At 45.5% G+C, this 18948-nt stretch overlaps 1 protein-coding gene across 1 annotated transcript; it reads left to right on the top strand.

Annotated features, from left to right (window-relative positions):
• Positions 1-12965: 12965 nt before the first annotated feature.
• Positions 12966-17309, top strand: LOC134406286 (zinc finger protein 524-like). Its single transcript, XM_063137634.1, has 2 exons — positions 12966-13096; positions 15696-17309. The coding sequence occupies exon 2, from the start codon at positions 15738-15740 to the stop codon at positions 16860-16862; it is 1125 nt and encodes a 374-aa protein (XP_062993704.1). The 5' UTR covers positions 12966-13096; positions 15696-15737; the 3' UTR covers positions 16863-17309.
• The last annotated feature ends 1639 nt before the right edge of the window (positions 17310-18948 follow it).

The following is an 18948-nucleotide window of genomic DNA, read 5'->3' as shown; positions in this document are numbered from 1 at the left end:
GACTGATGCGCTTCTTGCTTCCCGTTACGCTTCTAAAGATTCTCTTAGAATCGCTTATCGGGAAATGGAAACCGAAAGCACTTTTCGAACGCTAGTTTCGGAAAGAGGCGTAGAAAGGTTGAGACCGACGCCAGGCGCGGGGGCGGGGGGAGACGGGAGAGCAGCTTTTGAGCGTGAGATCGGGAGACAGACAAGAGGGAACGTGGGGATGCGGTCCCGGGCACGGAGAGATGAAAGTGGTGTGCAGTCTCTCATGGGGATGATGATGATGATGATGATGATGATGATGATGATGATGATGATGATGATGTGCAAAATAATCTTTGGTTGGTCGGAGTGGGTCACTGTGCAACCTTAAGCAAGTTTACTGCATCTTTTATACACCAGTTGCTGGGGAACATGGGTGGGATGGTGTTGTTGCCCCAGTATCCTGTTTCGACATCTGGTTGGCGAATCTGTGAACAGAGTGCTGGACTAGATGGATCCTTGGTCTGATCCAGCAGGGATCTTCTTATATTCTTATGACCCAGAATTATATGGAATTTCTCTCTCACATACACAAAATTGCCTTATACCAAAACCCTTGCAGAAAATGAGCGCTCCCTCTTTCAGTACTAAAGAAAATGTGAGTTTGCTTAAATCCCCATGTGACTTAAAGATCAAACCACACAATAACTTAGCATGCAGCTGACCCTGTCTTTTTACTCACATGCAAATGTTCAGGCCCTGATCTAGATCAACACCATCACACAGATGGAAGAGGTTTTAAGCTCTCTGCCCCCACATGCCATTTTTTTTCTGAATCTCTCCCCCCCCCCACATACACACACACCATTGGGCTAAAAAAAGTTGGGGGCAGGAGCCGTCTCCTCCTTTAACTCCTCCTTATCTTCAACTCTTGATAATCTTGCTCCATCTACAACTCGGATAGTTCGCCCCTCTCAACCCCAACCGTGGCTCACCTCTTTCCTTCGCTACCTTCGCTCTTGTTCCCGGGCAGCTGAACGCCTGTGGCGTAAGACCAAGGACGGGGCGGACTTTGTCCATTACATATTTGTTCTCACCTCTTTCTCTTCTGCCATTTCACTGGCCAAACAGCAGCACTACTCAACGTTGATCCAGTCAAATGCCAAGCACCCTCAGTGGCTCTTCGCATCCTTCAATTCTCTTCTGAAGCCTAATCCACCATCTCTCCCCGCCTCTCTGGCTGCCAATGATTTTGCCTCTTTCTTCAATGCTAAAATCCAAACTATTCGCTCCGATCTGGCCAGCTCTGCTCCGCTTCCAGCTCCTGTCCCTCACCTGTCAGTTCCTCCTGCAACTCTCTCGGCGTTCCCTTCGGTCTCAGCTGATGAACTGTCTAAAATACTGCGCTCGTCGAAGCCTTCCACTTGTTCCCGTGATCCGATTCCCTCTCGCGTATTTATTAATCTTATCCCCGCTATCCTCCCGTCCTTGCTTCACATCATTAATTCTTCTCTGTCCTCTGGTTCATTTCCTTCTGCTTTTAAACATGCTACAGTCTCTCCCATTCTCAAAAAACCCACTCTTGATCGACTATCTCTGTCTAACTACCGACCTGTCTCTCTGTTGCCCTTTGTCTCAAAGATCCTGGAACGTGTGGTCTACTCTCGTTGTCTTGACTTTCTCTCTAGTAACTCTGCTCTGGATCCCTTTCAATCTGGATTCCGCCCTTTGCATTCCACTGAAACAGCCCTTACCAAGATCACCAATGATCTTCTCACTGCCAAGTCTAAACGCCATTATTCCGCTCTTATTCTCCTTGATCTAACTGCAGCCTTTGACACAGTTGATCACGATCTTCTCTTAGATTCCCTCCATGACCTTGGACTCTGTGGCTCTGTCTATAACTGGTTCGCCTCCTATCTAGAGGGTCGCTCTTTCAGCGTGTCGGCTAACGGCACCTCGTCCTCCTCTTTTCCCCTTTCAGTAGGGGTTCCGCAAGGCTCGGTGCTTGGCCCGTTGTTGTTTTCTTTATACATACTGCCCTTGGGTAAGCTTATTCAATCTCATGGCCTCCAATATCACCTGTATGCCGACGATACACAATTATATCTCTCATCTCCGGAACTTTCTCCTGATGTTCACGATCGTATCTCGGCATGTCTTTCAGATATCTCAGCCTGGCTGCTTCATCGTCGTTTGAAACTTAATATGGCAAAAACTGAACTGCTTGTTTTTCCTCCTAAACCTTCTCCTCACCTCTCATTCTCTCTTACTGTCAACGATGTCACACTTACTCCGGTCAAGGAAGCTCATAGTCTTGGCTTTATATTTGATTCCTCGCTCTCCTTTACTCCTCATATCGAGGCAGTAGCTAAATCCTGTCATTTCTTCCTGTATAATATTGCCAGGATTCGACCATTTTTGTCTGTCTCTTCTGCTAAGACTCTCGTTCACGCACTGGTTATCTCTCGGTTGGACTACTGCAACCTTCTTCTCTCTGGCCTTCCTTCATCTCACATCAGTCCGCTGGTCTCTGTCCACCACTCTGCCGCTAAGATCATCTTCTTGGCTCGCCGCTCTGACCATGTCACTCCACTTCTGAAATCTCTTCATTGGCTTCCAATTCACTCCAGAATCCAATATAAACTTCTCCTGCAGACCTTCAAAGCTCTTCACGGTCTAGTTCCTGCCTATCTCTCCTCTCTCATTTCACACTATTGCCCCGCTCGTGCTCTCCGCTCCTCTGATGCCATGCTTCTCGCCTGCCCCAGGACCTCCACTTCCCTTACTCGGCTTCGTCCTTTTTCTTCTGCTGCCCCTTACGCCTGGAACGCTCTTCCAGAACACTTGAGAACTACAAACTCAATCACAGCTTTTAAAACTCAGCTAAAAACTTTTCTTTTCCCTATAGCTTTTAAATATTGAGTTTGTTCTAACTCCATACTGTTAGCTTCACCCTACCCGGTGCCTGTTTACACTTCCCTGTGCCTGTTTGCATTCTCCTTCCCTCTTTATTGTTTACTACAACTTTATTAGATTGTAAGCCTATGCGGCAGGGTCTTGCTATTTACTGTGTTATCTGTACAGCACCATGTACATTGATGGTGCTATATAAATAATAATAATAATAATAATAATAATAATAATAATAATTGTTTTTAAAGCTGTTATCTATCAGTTTTGTTTCTCAGCTTGAGAACAGAGAAATGGAAACTAAAAGGAGCTGACCATGCTGAAGTTAGGTAGTTCCTAGTTAAACAGACCTAAAGTTCATACACTTCAAAATATACTTTGGATGATCTGGTATCATATCTTTCCATATTTTTGGGGTGGCTGGCTTTCCTCTTCAAGATGAACAATAGTTCTCTTCAATCAAAACGGCCCTTTTAGCTCAATACTCATTATGATAACCTCACATGACAATTACAAATATAAAATGGAAGCTTCCGCAATAAGCTTTGAACCACCTCAAATAATTCACTCACACGTTCAGGAGAATGCCCTCTACAAGATGGAATTGAATCATGTCCAGCCCAAAGCTTTCTTTGGGCACAGGACACTGTCAAGCAAAACACACACACCCCAATAATTCCCAAAATATGTAGAAAAGAAAAAGGAACTGGATGTGTGCACCTCCAAATGAAGCTTTTGAGCTTCCCCGAAACATACATGGACGGGTGCAAAAGAGTCTCCTTAAACAATGGCATTGAACTACGTATTAGCTGCGAGCTTTCTTTAGGTGCAAGAGGTTGTCAACTCTGTACAACCATGCCAATTAGAGCCCAAATTTGTAGACAAGGGGCACTGGTGCTGTGCATCCTACAAAAAGCACTTGGCAGGATGCAGTTCCATGCCATCTGGTAGAGGACACTCTTCCCGACATAGGGGTAGGCCCCAAAGCTTAATTTGGGGTGTACATTCCAAGTTTCTTATTTTATACATGTTTGTGCTATTGTTGGCATGGAGGTGTCATATTTCATAGTGCCCTGTGCCTAAAGAAAGCTTTGGACTAGACCCACAATTCAATGCCCTACAGTAGCGGACATGTGGGTGCATGATTTGGGGTGGCTCAAAGTTTATTCAGTGGTTTATGTCTCCAGTTTGTTCTTTGTAATGGTCATCTGGGAGCATCATGGGTTGCACAAAAATGTAATTAAGAGAATTATTCTTTATCATGAAGAAGAAAGTTCTACTGTCATGGAGATATATGGTTTGGGGTAGTTGAAAGCATATTTTGGGGTGCAAGGGAATAAAAACTTTAGGTGGAACCTTGTTGCACAAATAAGCAGGTGGAAATATGATAGAGGGGTAGAAAAATATGCATGGTGTGGAGAATGTGGACAGGGAGATATTTTTCTCCTTCTCCCGTAATGCTAGAGCCTGGGGTCATCCTATGAAGCTGATTGGTGGGAGATTCAGGACAAATAAAAGGAAGTACCTTCTGCACACAGCATATAGTTAAATTATGGAACTCACTACCACAAGATGTAGTGATGGCCACCAATTTGGATGGCTTTAAAAGGGGGTTGGATAAATTCCTGGAGGAGAAGGCTATCAATGGCTACTAGTCCTAATGGCTATGTGCTTACTTCCAGTATCCAAGGCAGTAAGCCTATATGCACCAGTTGCTGGGGAACATGGGTGGGAGGGTACTGTTGCACCATTTCCTGCTTTGTTGGTCCCTGGCCAGCAGCTGGTTGGCCACTGTGTGAACAGAGTGCTGGACAAGATGGACCCTGGGTCTGATCCAGCAGGGCTCTTGTTATGTTCTTATGAAACTAGAATCCAACTTCAGCATCATGAGCAGTTACTGGACATGAGGCCAGAGGTGAAGTGGGTCAGAGAAGAACAAGAGGGAATCAGTCCCAAAAAATCTGCAAAATATATGGACTCAGAACCCTTTGTACATTTCCATCCAAGTGTTGTTGATAATATTTTATTGCACCATCTATGTGCACAGTACTTTATGAAGTATAAAAATACAGGTCCTTTCTCCAAGATGTTTACAATCTATAAATCAACACAAAGGAAACAACAGAGGAAAGGCAGGCGGGTGGGTGGGGTGAAGGCAGGGGGTAAATATGAAAAGCCTGTGTGTTTTCCCAAACTGGAAAGGTTCTATTAGGATTCAGAAGCAATGAGCATGCAAATAGACAGAAGTCTAAGATTTTATTCCATAGCAGGCAAAAAGATACAAGGAAAACATAATACTGAGCAAGATAGCTTACTTTCCCCGCTCTGTTGTCGGGAACTCCAGGAGACGGACAATGGAGAGACCTTAATTGACAGCCGGCACGCAACACTCTGTGGTCCAGGTCTGTATTGAAGGTCCCTGTGAGCACGTTTTGGGGGACTTATACCCCTGAGGGCTGCTTGGACCATGTGCTGCCTGACCATGCCAGTGGCCTTCAATACACCTGGTGTGCTGGTCCAGTCCTAAGTTCTTACTTATTCCTCCAAGGTCATAAGATAAGCCTGAGCTGCTGGCCATCAGCCAACACAGATAACTCTGGTGGCCATCCTTTACTCCCTAATTAATATCACTTGATGCAGGCAACTGACAGAAAATACAGAGAAATTATATGAAGCACCTTTAAGGGAACCAGGCTCTCAAATGGGAATTCAGGTATAGGAGAGCAATGGCTGTATACCAACTTATGCTCCTTGATATACAAAGATCTTCTGGTCTTATTTCCCTATACACCATGTTACATGTATTTAGGCTTAGTACAGGGACTAGGGGTTGTGGGTTTTTCTGCATGAGGATTTTAATCCAGACCTAATCTACACCAAGCAGGATGCAACAGTATGAAAGTAGTATATGGTGTGTGACAATGGGCCCCAACAGTTGTCAATGGACTTCAATACTGCTATAAAGCAGTAGTGTGGCTCCTGCCTTTTAATTATCTAGATCTAGTTGTTGTTGTTGCATTTATATCCATTTTATCCTCACAACAACAACCTTGAGAGGTAGGTTGGGCTGAGTGTCTGTGACATCTGAGTAAGCTTCCATGGCTGAGTGGGGACTAGAACCCAGATCTCCCGACTTCCAGTCCAACACTTTAGCCATACTGTACCACACTGGCTCACATCTAGATCTAGTTCAGCCTGGGCTCCAGCCCAGGAGTTCAGTACTGAAACCAGCTTGGATACCTGTTCAGTAACCTGCACTGGGAGGAAGTCTGGAGGATTGTGATCCTGTCACTTTCCTGGGATCTCTCAGCAGCTTTCGATACCAAAGACCACAGTAGCTGTCATGATCAGACCTGTTCCCTTAATGTGGGGGAAGGAGTTTCAGGCTATCAATTGGAACCTGAAGCAGAAGAAACAGGACTGGAAACCATGGCCGGTGCCAGACTATTTTGTGCCCTAGGCAAGGCTTTTCCCCCCTGTCTAAACATGCATAAAATTGCGCCTTAGGCACTCCTAAACCCATTGTAATCAGTGGGCGTGCCTAACGGCATAGGATTGCAGCTTTACTCTCTGCAGGCTGCCAAGCGCCTGTAAAAGGCACAGCTACAGAGGTCTATTGAAAAATTGGCACCCTTACAGACCTTTCCAGTTTCTGTCTCCAAGTTAGCAAAGCTCACATAGGGACACGGTTCATTTATTGCCATGCTTTGAAAGCATCCTAGGGAAAATATGCTGAGTAGAGTGGCCTCATTAATAGTCGCAGCCTCCATCCATGTTATTTCCAACTGTGCGGCATTTCCAGAATCAAAGTGGCGAGCGTTAGGATCTCTTCAACTTTCGAGCCCCTCTTCGGCTGCCCCGCTTCCAAACCTGGTGGGTTCTTAAAAGAAAATTCTTCAGGCGCTGCTAATTGCGCTTCTCCTCTTCTCCCTCTTTTCTGCCCAACCTTTGTCGCCTTCTTATTCATGGGGGATCAGCCGACATGACGCCCCTGCGACACGCTCTGGCCCAGCCGCCACCCACACCCAGAGGGAGCAATCCCTACTACGATTGCAAAGCACCACCAGGGCTGTAGTCTTCCTTTGGCACCTTGCCCTTTGAAATTGCCAACTTCGATTCAGTTGTTCAAGAAGGGTTTCTGCACTGTTATATTTTCCTTTTGTTATGTTTTTTCTTAAAACAGCTAATTTGTATAAAACTGTGACCCTTAAAGGTCAGTACTGCGCCCCTCTGAGGTCTGCACCTGTGGCAGCTGCCTAGTTGGCCTAACGGTAGCGCCAGCCCTGCCAGAAACATGCCAGCCTACACAGGAAGAGGGGGAGGGGATTCTCTCAGGCTCTTCACTAGCTACGGATGAATCTTCACCAGACCTTATCAGTGAAGGCATTAACAACTCAGAATCTGTGAGAATTCAGCAATCCTCAGAGGGGGAAGGGACTTCAGAGTTCACCAATCCTAGAGTCTGCCGCAGATTCAAATGGGCGGAGCTAAAAGAAGGGGAGAGGCAATCAGCTCAGCTAGCTTCTCACCAAAGGCTTCTTCATAGAAATCCTCCCTGAAGTAATGGACTCAGGGGGAAAGAGCTCCCCTTTTGTTGAAAGGACACTTGTCTCACCTAATTAGCCCAGTTTTAGCCTGGAGGAAAGTTCCTAGCATTTAAGCTCTCCTGGTGCAAAGAGATATTTATTTGTAGAATAAAGCTTTGTGGATTACTTGGTAGACCTCCTTATTGTCTCGCAGGGCAACAGGAGGGCTTGGAAACGCGACAGTGGCCTTCTCTAGACTGGATGTCCAGGATGGAGGGGCTGGAGTAACTGTGTTAAAGTAGTTCTGTTCCTGCCTACCTGGGGGATTGTTTCCAGAAGGTGGTAGTGGAGGACTTCTGTTCAGCCCCATGGTACTGTGCTTAGGGGCATTGGAGGAATCCATCCAGGTTGGCCGGGGTGGGTGGGAGGAGTTTGCTGAGCTTTCATCAGCCTTGGCCCCCTTGACTTTGGATCATTTCCCCATGAGCTGGCCTGACTCAATCTGCATCATGTTGTGCCAGCTTGCGGATTTTTCTGTTTTTTTTTTAAATGTATGTAATGTGTACAAATTGTGGAGTTCAATTTGCATGGTTTATGCAAATTTCAGCAGTAATTGCCTCAAACTGCAGCCAGAATTTGCGTAAATCATTCAAATTGCAATTTGTTTACATTTCTATTTATGTAATTAAAAAAAAACCCCAAAAAAATGTTCCTGGAATTTGGGGGAAAGCCCCATGGATCAGCCTGCAACTGCAAGTGGAGTCGGGTGCTCCTGGGAGTCCATCAAGCCGGATTTCCCAACGATGGACATCTCTAACTGTATTATGACTGTCTTCCCTAAACTGGTGCTCTTCAGATGTGTTGGGCTGCATGGCCATGCTAGCTGGGAATGATGGGAATTGCACTCCAACACATCTGAAGGACACCATGTTGGGGAAGACTGCATTATGGGCAGTCTATGTTTAATGCCTACGTGAAGCCACAGAGTGAAGTCAGCCCTGGATTTGGGGTAAGGTGTCATCTGTACACTGATGACGCCCATTTCAACAAACTCAGGGGAGGTGGTAGAGATACTGAAAAGGTGTCTGAATTCAATTTTGGACTGGATGATAGCCAATACACTGACGCTGTGGACCCATGTATCTATCTAGGGCTGCGAACAGTACCCACCTACCTGAAAGTAAACCCTATTGAACTCCAGGGGGTAGAATCCAACTACTTAGACTAGACCCATTGAAATTAATGGGATTTAGTTTAGTCCCATCCATTTCAAAGAGTCTTCTCTCAGTAGAACTTTAGTTAGATTCTACCTCAGGACATACTTACTGAGTAGACACATATAGGATTATGCTATAAAGGATTGCCTGCTCTTACATGAGCCTGTCCTTTCTCTTAAAAAAACACCCTAGCTTAGTAGGCGGCATCAAAGAATAGAATATTTTTCCCAAGTGGAAGGACCCCTCCTCAGATGTACTCTTGTCAGGGAGATTTTTGATAGACCAGGGGGCACCTCTGCTTTATCTGGATTAAGCTTCAATTTGTTCAATCTCATCCTGACCATAGATCAGGCATAATAATATATAAGAGGTTCAGACCCCAGAAGCACAGCAAAATGAACATGTTTTCATCCTGCTCTGAAAGGATTCAAGTGTTGAGAGCTCACAAGGGGAGGTATTTCCACAACATCAGTGTTATCATTGAAAAGATCCTGCTCCAAGGAAATGTCAAATTTAGGGTAACCATATGAAAAGGCTCCTGTATCTTTAACAGTTTATAGAAAAGGGAATTTCAGGAGGTGTCATTTGTATGCATGCAGCACCTGGTGAAATTCCCTCTTCATCACAACAGTTAAAGCTGCAGGAACTATTCTAGATTCAAAAAAGGGCAGGGCTCCTGCAGCTTTAACTGTTAAAGATACAGGAACCCTGTCCTCCTTTTCATAGGGTCACCTTAGTCAAAATAGCATCCACAAAAGAGGAATTTTTTAGCAGAGTTTTACTGGCAGTTCTCAAAGTTTGTGGAGGATCTTATGGGAGAGAATGCTCCCTACGATCCTCAAGACCTGGACTAGTGAATGCTGGGATAAAAATATATATGAAACTGGTAAAATATTCTCTTCTATATCATTTTATGTCAATTTATGACTTGGGTAGTTCTATATGAGACTTTTGTAATGATTTTGCCCTGCCTGATTCAGAAGCAAGGGGGGGGGGAGGGTCTAGATTTTTTTTACTTCATTTTTTAAAAAAAGATTATTATTTATATACTACCTTTTTTCCTCTTCCATGGAACCTGAGGAGGCTTTACGTGGTCCTCCACGTAAAGAGCCACACTTCAGTCAAAATTAAAATGCAGTACACAAAACACATCAAATTCAAAAGCAGTACATGAAACATATCAAATCCATAAAGGAAAACATCACAAAACAATTCAATAATAAATAACATACCAATGGCATAGTAATACTAACAATGGCTACCTAGAAAAATATAAATTAACACTGGCTGCTCTGATAAAACTGGATCTCTCTGTGACCGTGTTCAGACAATACACTAAGCCACAGTGGTTAAGAATTTTGAGCTAAACATTATGGTTTAGCATGTCATGTGACCCATTCCTATGGTGGCTACATAACCATGGTTTAAACATGCTCATTAACTGTGAAGGACAAGGGGTCTGACCTGGGTTTTGCTTTAATTCAATGTTGCTTTTTGTGTCTGCCAGAATATGTACATTACTGTGATCTGAGCTTCGCTGTCCCAGGCTCGAGTGGGAGGGAAGGAGCTGGGCACGCCTGCCAAGGTCATCTTTGCCTGGCAGTTCCAACTCCCCCTGTAGCACCTGGGGATTATCAGAAGTGCTTAGAAGTCAAGATTCAGCTGTAGGAAAGAATGTGGGTCTCACTCCTGTTGGGAGGGGTCGCCAGAAGCCCAGGAAGGGCATCGGTTGGTTGGTGTGGATCATGGGGCCAAGTGGCCGAAAAGGGATAAAAGTGTTTAGTGCTGGAGGACACGCGTGTCGGGGGGACTGCTTGGAGTTAGTTAGGGTTTTTTTATAGAATCATAGAATAGCAGAGTTGGAAGGGGCCTACAAGGCCATCGAGTCCAACCCCCTGCTCAATGCAGGAATCCACCCTAAAGCATCCCCGACAGATGCTTGTCCAGCTGCCTCTTGAAGGCCTCTAGTGTGGGAGAGCCGACAACCTCCCTAGGTAACTGATTCCATTGTCGCACTGCTCTAACAGTCAGGAAGTTTTTCCTGATGTCCAGCTGGAATCTGGCTTCCTTTAACTTGAGCCCGTTATTCCGTGTCCTGTACTCTGGGAGGATCGAGAAGAGATCCTGGCCCTCCTCTGTGTGACAACCTTTGAAGTATTTGAAGAGTGCTATCATGTCTCCCCTCCATCTTCTCTTCTCCAGGCTAAACATGCCCAGTTCTTTCAGTCTCTCTTCATAGAGCTTTGTTTCCAGACCCCTGATCATCCTTATGTTTTAAGTGTTGGGGTATTATGGACAAGGTCAGCCTCCGCTGCGGCTGGGTGGTGGAATGACTGATGGTTTTATTGGGGTAATTGCTAGCTTCCTTCCCTCAGCTTTGTCTCTCACTCCTTTTTCCCCACTCCCTTCCCCAACCTTCCCTTTCCCCCTTCACTTAGCTTTTACTGACCAAGGCCTTACATGTTAGTCTTAGTGGTATTAATAAACTTGCTTTGGTCCCTAATGTGTGTTTGTGCTTTATTCTTGGAACATCTGGCTCATTCCTGTTGTGGACAGGGCTAGGGAGGTGGGTTGCCTGGGAGTCTAGGACGTTTGGTCCAGGAGCCTACCTTGCAGGGACGTCAGGTGGACCCTGACATCCGTTACATTAACCACTTGCGGCAAAAGGATTAGCAGTCTAACCATTACTTAGTGAGTTGTCTGCACAGGCCCTCTCTGTCTCTCAAGTGACTTAAGGCTGCAATCCCATGTACGCTTACTTGGGTGTAAGTCTCTGTGGGACTTTCTTCTGAGTCAACCATTTTGGAGAAACCCTCAGGCACCAGAGTGGTGGGTGGCACTGAAGGTAATGGAGGCAGGGCCAAAATACCAGCCTATTGTACCTTAAAGCTCTTACTGCCAATAACTAAGCTTAACTAAGCTTTAGGAGAGGCATTTCAACGTTTCAGAATGGGGCGTGAGAACACACAGAAGCTAGAAAACCCCAAGGGCGAGGAACTTGTGGCCCTGCAGATGTTTTGACCTACAATTCCCATCATCCCTTACCATTGGCTCTACTAACTAGGTCTGATGGGAGTTGTAGGCCAAAACATCTGCTGGCCCAACCCCTGTGTCAAATGATGGAGGGAAGGGGGCGAGGCCAAGAGAAAGGGTGTGGCCATCTGGGGAGCCCCAGAGGACCAGACTGAGACTAGATGTGGCCCGTGGGCCTGAGTTTCTGCATTGCTGCTGTTCAGGATTGCACTGTAAAACAGGCTACACAGAGAGAAAAACAACACAGCCCTACCCAAAGGGTCCCAATTTAATCTTGCAAACTTTCTCAGCACCTGCTCCATACAGGTCCTATCCCATCCCAAATATAGCTGCATTATTGTCATTACAGTATCTATTAGAGAGTGACCATATGGAAAGGGGGACAGGACTCCTGCAGCTTTAACTGTTGTGAAGAAGAGTGAATTTCACCAAGGGCTGCATGCATACAAATGACACCTGCTGAAATTCCCTTTTCTGTTCAACTGTTAAAGATGCAGGAGCCCTGTCTTCCTTTTCATATGGTCACCCTAATCTATTATTACTATTGATAATTAATAATGTGAATAGCTGGTGTTATTATTATTATTTACATCAAATAAAATAAATAAGGCTGAGATTAGCATTTATTGTTATTTTTTGCAGATATAGATTTATGCATGTAACAACTGCCTAAGAGGTAGAAATACAACAGGCAAAGTTTTTCCCAGCCTGAAAAGGGTGAGCTTCTCTTAATATCAATAATAATCATACGTGGTAGCCAGTGGTGGCCTGGTTTGCCCGATCAATGACGAGGAGAATACCCCTTGAATTACCGCAAGAGTCCTGTGGGACCTTAAAGGCTAGCAGAATAATTGTGGCATAACTAAGCTCTCATGGTCCATCAGATGCAATAAAGACCGTCAAACAAAGGACAGAATAGTGAAAAGAGCTGATTTCGCCCCACTCTTCCAAAGAGAAACGCGCAAATGCATTCACACATCTGCATACAATCCTAATCGCGGTTGCTTTGAAGAGTTGCATGGAAGAGAAAATTCTACCAGACCCTGTTTCTCCCTTCTCTTCGGCGCTGTGATAGGAAAAGCCACGTCGGATGGGAGGGGTGTGTGGAATGTCCATTCTATGCCACTCTTAAAGGTACACGGCGCCGACGCCCCTCTGAGCGCAAACCTGGCAACCCCTGGATTGCTCGCCCTGATGCTTATTTCCACGTCTCGGTCGGCTCTAGGACCCGGCAGCCGCCTCGCAACGGAGGAATCGCCCTCTCCGCTGGGTCCATCTGCTGGGTCCGTGCGCCTCCCGGATGCCCAGCTAAGACCAACCAGGCTCTTTTGTTCTGCAGCGGCCGGGCGGTGAGAGGTTTCCCACCGGACGCTCATCTCCTCCCCACCCACTGCCGGCCCATTGAAACCCTCAGCTGCCGCAGATCACAATGCAAAACAGGTAATAGCTGCTGCCGCCTATGTCTCCTGGATTGGGTGGGTAGCATCCCCCCTCCCGCTTTCAGTATAGCCTGGAGCAGAAATGGGGCGGTGGGGGGGGGGAGCTTAAGGCTTCGGGTGCTTATTTGCAGGCTGGGGGCTCAAGGAGGAAGGGGACAGTAGCCCTGGATATGTGAGATGAATGAGAGACGATTGCATTGCTATGTATTCTCTGACTGTTTGCATTTAAGGAATAATGGATAGAGCTGGGTAATAATTTCTTTTAAAAGATACACATTTTACTAGTGCATCCCCCCCCCCTTTCAAAAGATAAAAGGAATCTAAGCTGCCTAGAAACCCCTCCCTCCAGTCTTTTTTTTTTTTAAACACAACAAAAACAAACCCCCGTCTGTCTTGTCTTTGAATCGCAAGTGCTTCAGGGCTGGCTTGATGCTCCAAGTGGTGAGGGCAGGGCACTCTGCACATGCCCAGAGGTGCTTTTCTCTCTCTGTTATAGATCAAAACCGGTCCCAAACTAAACACATGAAAGAGGGGCACTCACGATCGTTCTAGAATCTGTCGCTAGATTCTGGAAAATTTAGTAGTCCAACATTGCCAAAGTCTTGGTTCACATGAAGCTGGTTATTCTGCTGTCGCTGTGACAGGGACTGGATCACATGAATTTAGCTGGAGGTTGTGCATGGATTTCCAGTGTTAAAAAACCTGTTGAGATTGAACGATTGTGGGACTAAAATGAATTTGATGAGGCTGGCAGGGGGTTGGAGAGGATTTCTTTTCCTAATTAAAATTACCTCCAGCATTTTTAATGTATCCTCTGTTCATTTCCTTCAACATTTCCAGTACTGGATGCTCTTGGACTTTAGCATTTGTTGGTTTGCTTGCTTGTTTAGAAAAGTGCCAAAGAGATGGATTTGGCAATTTGATTTTATAGCATGATTGCATTAAAATGAATTAACTAAGGTTAATGGTTTTTAAAGAATTTCTTAAAGTCAAGATTCAACAGTAAAATTTGAAAATGTTCAAAATTCACACGTAAACCTCTGACATAGTACCAAATTTCAAATTTATGTAAAATGTAATAGTAGCTTTAGTTGGTCCTATTCTGTACTTCAGCAAATTTCAGTAGAACTGAAATAGCAGCATCTGGAGAGGATACTTGGAGGGGCTGGGTAATAGTAAACATTTATTAAATATTCTGTTTGGCATTTTCTAGGGCTATTTGAAAATGAGCTCCAGAGCAGAACAGAGTCCAAATCTAAGCCCTATATTTTAGTCCTTGGTTGTTCTACCAAGAGGTACCTACTATATTTGTCTCTAGGTAGATTCAGATCTACCTCTAAGTAATGGCAAGAGATAATTCCCAACGGATAAGCAAGTGAGTTTCTGCAACTGACATCCACTGTATCTTAGAAATCAATGGCAACCTCCAAAGAACCCTGGGAATTATCACTTTTTGAGAATTATTTTTAGGGTACATATTCGATGTCCTAATCGCCCCTACTTAACCTCCATAAACCATTCTGTTCTACTTACAAAAGTGTGATAAATGTTGCAGGAATGCAATGTGCACACAAGTCAGAGGCATACACACAACATGATTACATTCTCCTTTCTTCCACCACTGCCTCTGAGTCAGTCCCAACATCAAAACTACATACACATGCATGACCAAGCTTGCATTTCCTCTCAATTAATTTGGAAAAACTACCAGCTCTGCTTCCTTTCTCACAACTGCTAATGCAGTTTAGAATCCTCACTCCACCGGTAAACACACATCAAAAGCTGGAGAAAAGCTACATTCTTAACCAACATGATTTCTGAGCATCATAGGATGGTTAAAAGGAGTTAATATATATTATAAATGTTAGGTAGGAGTCCCATAAATATATACCCTGTTGTGGACATAATGCACATTTACTTATTTAGTTAGGTTGCACTCATGTGAAAATGCCATGAGTACATTGCTTGCACTCTTATTCCCAGACGTGCAATGCATATGTTTCTGCTCACAAATACATTGCAGACATATGAACAAATGATTTTGCACCCACAATGGAAGATGCTATATTCCAGAATCTCAAAGACCAATTGAAATTGCATACATATGTACATACACACGTACTGCACATCTATACTTGAATGAAGCCACACAAAAATCCACTCTATGTTTTAAAATAACTGTAAGCACAGTTAAAATAAGTGTACATACAGTGAGAAATTCAGAGGTGTGTGTGCTCTTATTTATTTGTTTTAGATTTTAACTCCCTTTGGAGCAAGTATTAGCTAGTAAAAATGCTGAGAAATTAGAGTTCATTCATAGTGTAATAAGGCACTATTTACAGCCCAATCCTGTGCATGTTTACTTGAAAGTACGCCCCATTGAGTTCAACAGGAGTTACTTCCAAGTAAATTCTGCATCCCTGGCCTCTAAGGTGCTTTTTGTTTCAATAACTCAAGGAATTTATACCCTTCTGGAACAAATATTTTTCATGTACTCTCATGGTCTGAAATGCAACAATCGTAGTTTTTATACATTTCTGGGGTGGGGATGCTTCCTGGTGGACTTCTCTGTGGTTCTCACTGTTCTCCCGTCTCCGCAGCGATGTCCTTGTAGCTGAACGCACTCTTGTTCCTGGTGCCCAATGGAGCCATCTCACAGGTGGCATGTCGACAGGGGTGATGGGCATCCGGCGGAGCTGCAGGCAAAGGCTCGGGTACTGGTGCCAGGCGGGAGTAGTTGGTCAAGAGCAGAAAACCATGGCGGCATCGGGCTTGAGAACCAGGTGATAGAAACCTCCCCCCCAGTCCCTTGGGCTCACTATATGCCGACCCCTGTCAGCAATGACACCCCCCAGAACCATATGGCTCTAGACGACAGGCCTTCCCACCCTGAAATCTACAGCATTGCCCTATGGGGGCCAAAACTGCATTCAGCACTGACCAGACACAGAGGGGGGAGGTCCAATGCGCAGGCCTCAGCTCCTAATTCCAAGCATCTTGGACAACCTGGAGAGGGCGATGCCACCGACGAGGGCTCCCTGGTGTTGATCGATGCTGAAGGAGTGCCCCACACGGTGTCGCAGCAAGAGGTGGAGCTGGCTGGGCAGATGCAATCCTCTGAGCCGGAGCTCTTAGCTTCCGCCCCACCACCACGGCAGCTATACTTCTGCCCCATTTGCCTACGGACATTCCTGTACCAGTCGGACCTGGAGCGCCACAGCATCACCCACTCGGAGAGCAAGCCGTACGTGTGCCGGGAGTGCGGCAAGGCCTTCAAACGCTCCTCGCACCTTCAGCGGCACAAGCACATCCATACTGGCGAACGGCCCTTCAGCTGCCCGGTCTGCCACAAGGGCTTCCGGGAATCCGGCGAGCTCTTGCGCCACCAGCGAGTCCACACAGGGGAGAAGCCCTACCAGTGCCAGATTTGCCGGCTGCGCTTCACGGAACGCAACACCCTCCGTCGGCACGCCAAGCGCAAGCATGCCCGCGAGACCTACTACCAGCGCTCCGTTGAGGAGGGTGGCGGCAGCTGGACTACAGCAGGGGACTGGGAATCTGAAGTGGTGGCGGGAAGCGGTGACTGGGGGACCGAGGAGCTTCGAAGTGGCTGGGCCAATGAAGCAGTGGAGGACTGGGTTGGGGACGGCAGCCACTGGGGGGAAGCAGCAGAAGGTGGGACAGGAAGCACTCCTGTAACCATGTCACACATAGCAGAGACAGAACACATCAAGGACACAGACAAACCTGGGATCCAACCCCCATAAATATGCAAAAGCTGGGGGAAACCCAGGGCAGAAGAGGACTGGAAAACGAACTTTGCCTTGCAATTATCTGTAGGGAACTTAAACCTATCTAATTGCATTGAGACTTTTTCTCTCAAGGAAGGGCACAAGACTTAAAGATGGGACCTGCTCCGAAAACTGCTAGAATGTTATGGCCCTTGAAATATCAATGCATGGATATCGCCAAAGACTGGGGATGCTATTGGTGGACTGGGAATCATGGCTGTCCCTTCTTTTCAACAACCGCATCATGATATTCAGAGCTGTGGAGGGATTGGAGGAGCGTCGTCATGTGTAAAACTCTGTAACAGGGTGGACCAAATAACACTGGGAATTTTGTTCTCTGAGTATCTTGTGGTTTCCCAGAGGAATGGTTGCTGGGAGACTTGTGTTCCTCTCACAATTGTACCAAACCAAAACGTTGAAACATGGTGGTCCTTTGTATGATTATTTGCCCTCTTACGAGTTGCTTTTTCCCTTTCCTTTTAAAAATCAGCCTCCATGCCATGGGGCATTTTCCGTTTGCATACATTTCAATGAATCAACATATGCAAAAGAGCAGTGGTCTCTTCTTTTTTTTCTTTCCCTCCGCTCTTCCTGGGAAAGGTGATCTAAAGTTTGGAGACACATATACACCCTCCCCATAGCTTATAATGCTTGTGCCCAGAGCTTTAAGGAGAAGAGGAGTGGGGGGGGGGGGGGAATGGCAATGGGTGCGCACTTTTTGTTTGGTGCTTCTTCATAAGTGTTAGGGCAGCGAGCCAAAGTCCTAATGAGGAGGCTGAGATCCAATTTCGATATATGCATGTAAGAAAATGAAGCGTCTCCACAGCAGTTGAAGATGAGGTGAGGTTGACACCTCAGTCCTAAGTACATAGACTTACAAGTAAATTCCATTCAAATCAGTCAGAATTACTTTTAAATAAATGTGCTAAGGGCTGAGGTGTTAAGTTATCACCTGATCCAGAGTGCCACATGTGCTGTGAAACAAGACTGTGACGAAAATGAGCAGGGCAGATGCACCAACAGTACAGCAGCTATGCAAGCGTTAACTATCACGGCTTCTCCAAAGGAAGCCTGGAAATGTATTGTTTTGGGAGAGTGCTGCAAATTCACTTAGAAGCCCTTAGATCCTCCACAGAACTACAGTTCCCAGGGTTCCTTGCAGTGGAGGAGGGCACCATCTCAATTAATCTGGGTTATGTTTGTAGAATAAAACTACCATTAGTTGGGAAATACTCAAAATTTGTAATGGTTAGTCTTGCCAAGCCAAGCAAATAATTGTCCAATCCTCCCCTTAATGTCAGACCAACAAAGAAGTCAACTTCTAATCTACATTCTTTCTCTGACTTTAAAACCAAGCAAATTACAAAGTGGGCGGTGGTGGGTCTGCATGGGCCCACAGCATTATCCTCAGATTAAGAGCCCAAAGCTTTTGAAAATAACATGGCTGTTTTGCATGATCTCTGCTGATGCAGAAATGTTGTCACTCTTATTCCTGGCCCAATCAAGATGTATTGGGAGGGACATAAAGGGGGAACTTTAACCTTGCCAGTGTCTGCTTACAGAGACTTGTCTCAGTTTGAAGGCTACTTCCCAGACCAAATTATCTGAGTGTGTGTGTGTGTGTGTGTGTGTGTGTGTGTGTGTGTGTGTGTGTGTGTGTGAGAGAGAGAGAGAGAGAGAGAGAGAGAGAGAGAGAGAGAGAGAGAGGCAGGCGTGTGTTGCAGCTGGAGAGAGATCAGCATTGTGATTCTGAGTTTGGAGTTGGGTCTTGCTGAAATGGAAGGCAAAAGGGGTTGTTGGGTTTTCCCATCACTTCTGTTTAAAAAATGGTTAGGCTTTTGATAAAAGAAATTGTTCAGAGTCCAAGAAGGGTAATATCTGCAGAATTGAGACCACACCGGAATATACTGCAAGCCAGACTTATCTAATTAGTTTGCTTATATTTAGCAGATCATAAATACGATCTGCATATAATGACTTGGATATGTTCTTCTCATCCCTTTTTCCTCTTGCACTTGATATGAGCTCAAATCTGCCTGGGTGCACAGGTACACAGCAAACA

This window comes from Elgaria multicarinata, chromosome 11 (assembly GCF_023053635.1).
Source record: "Elgaria multicarinata webbii isolate HBS135686 ecotype San Diego chromosome 11, rElgMul1.1.pri, whole genome shotgun sequence".
NCBI classification, from domain to species: Eukaryota; Metazoa; Chordata; class Lepidosauria; order Squamata; family Anguidae; genus Elgaria; species Elgaria multicarinata.
This window is presented reverse-complemented; position numbering and strand designations above follow the sequence as displayed.

Bases quoted from the DNA above. Each gene is read 5' to 3' on its own strand.
- LOC134406286 (XM_063137634.1), top strand. From the start codon at position 15,738: ATGGAGCCATCTCACAGGTGGCATGTCGACAGGGGTGATGGGCATCCG.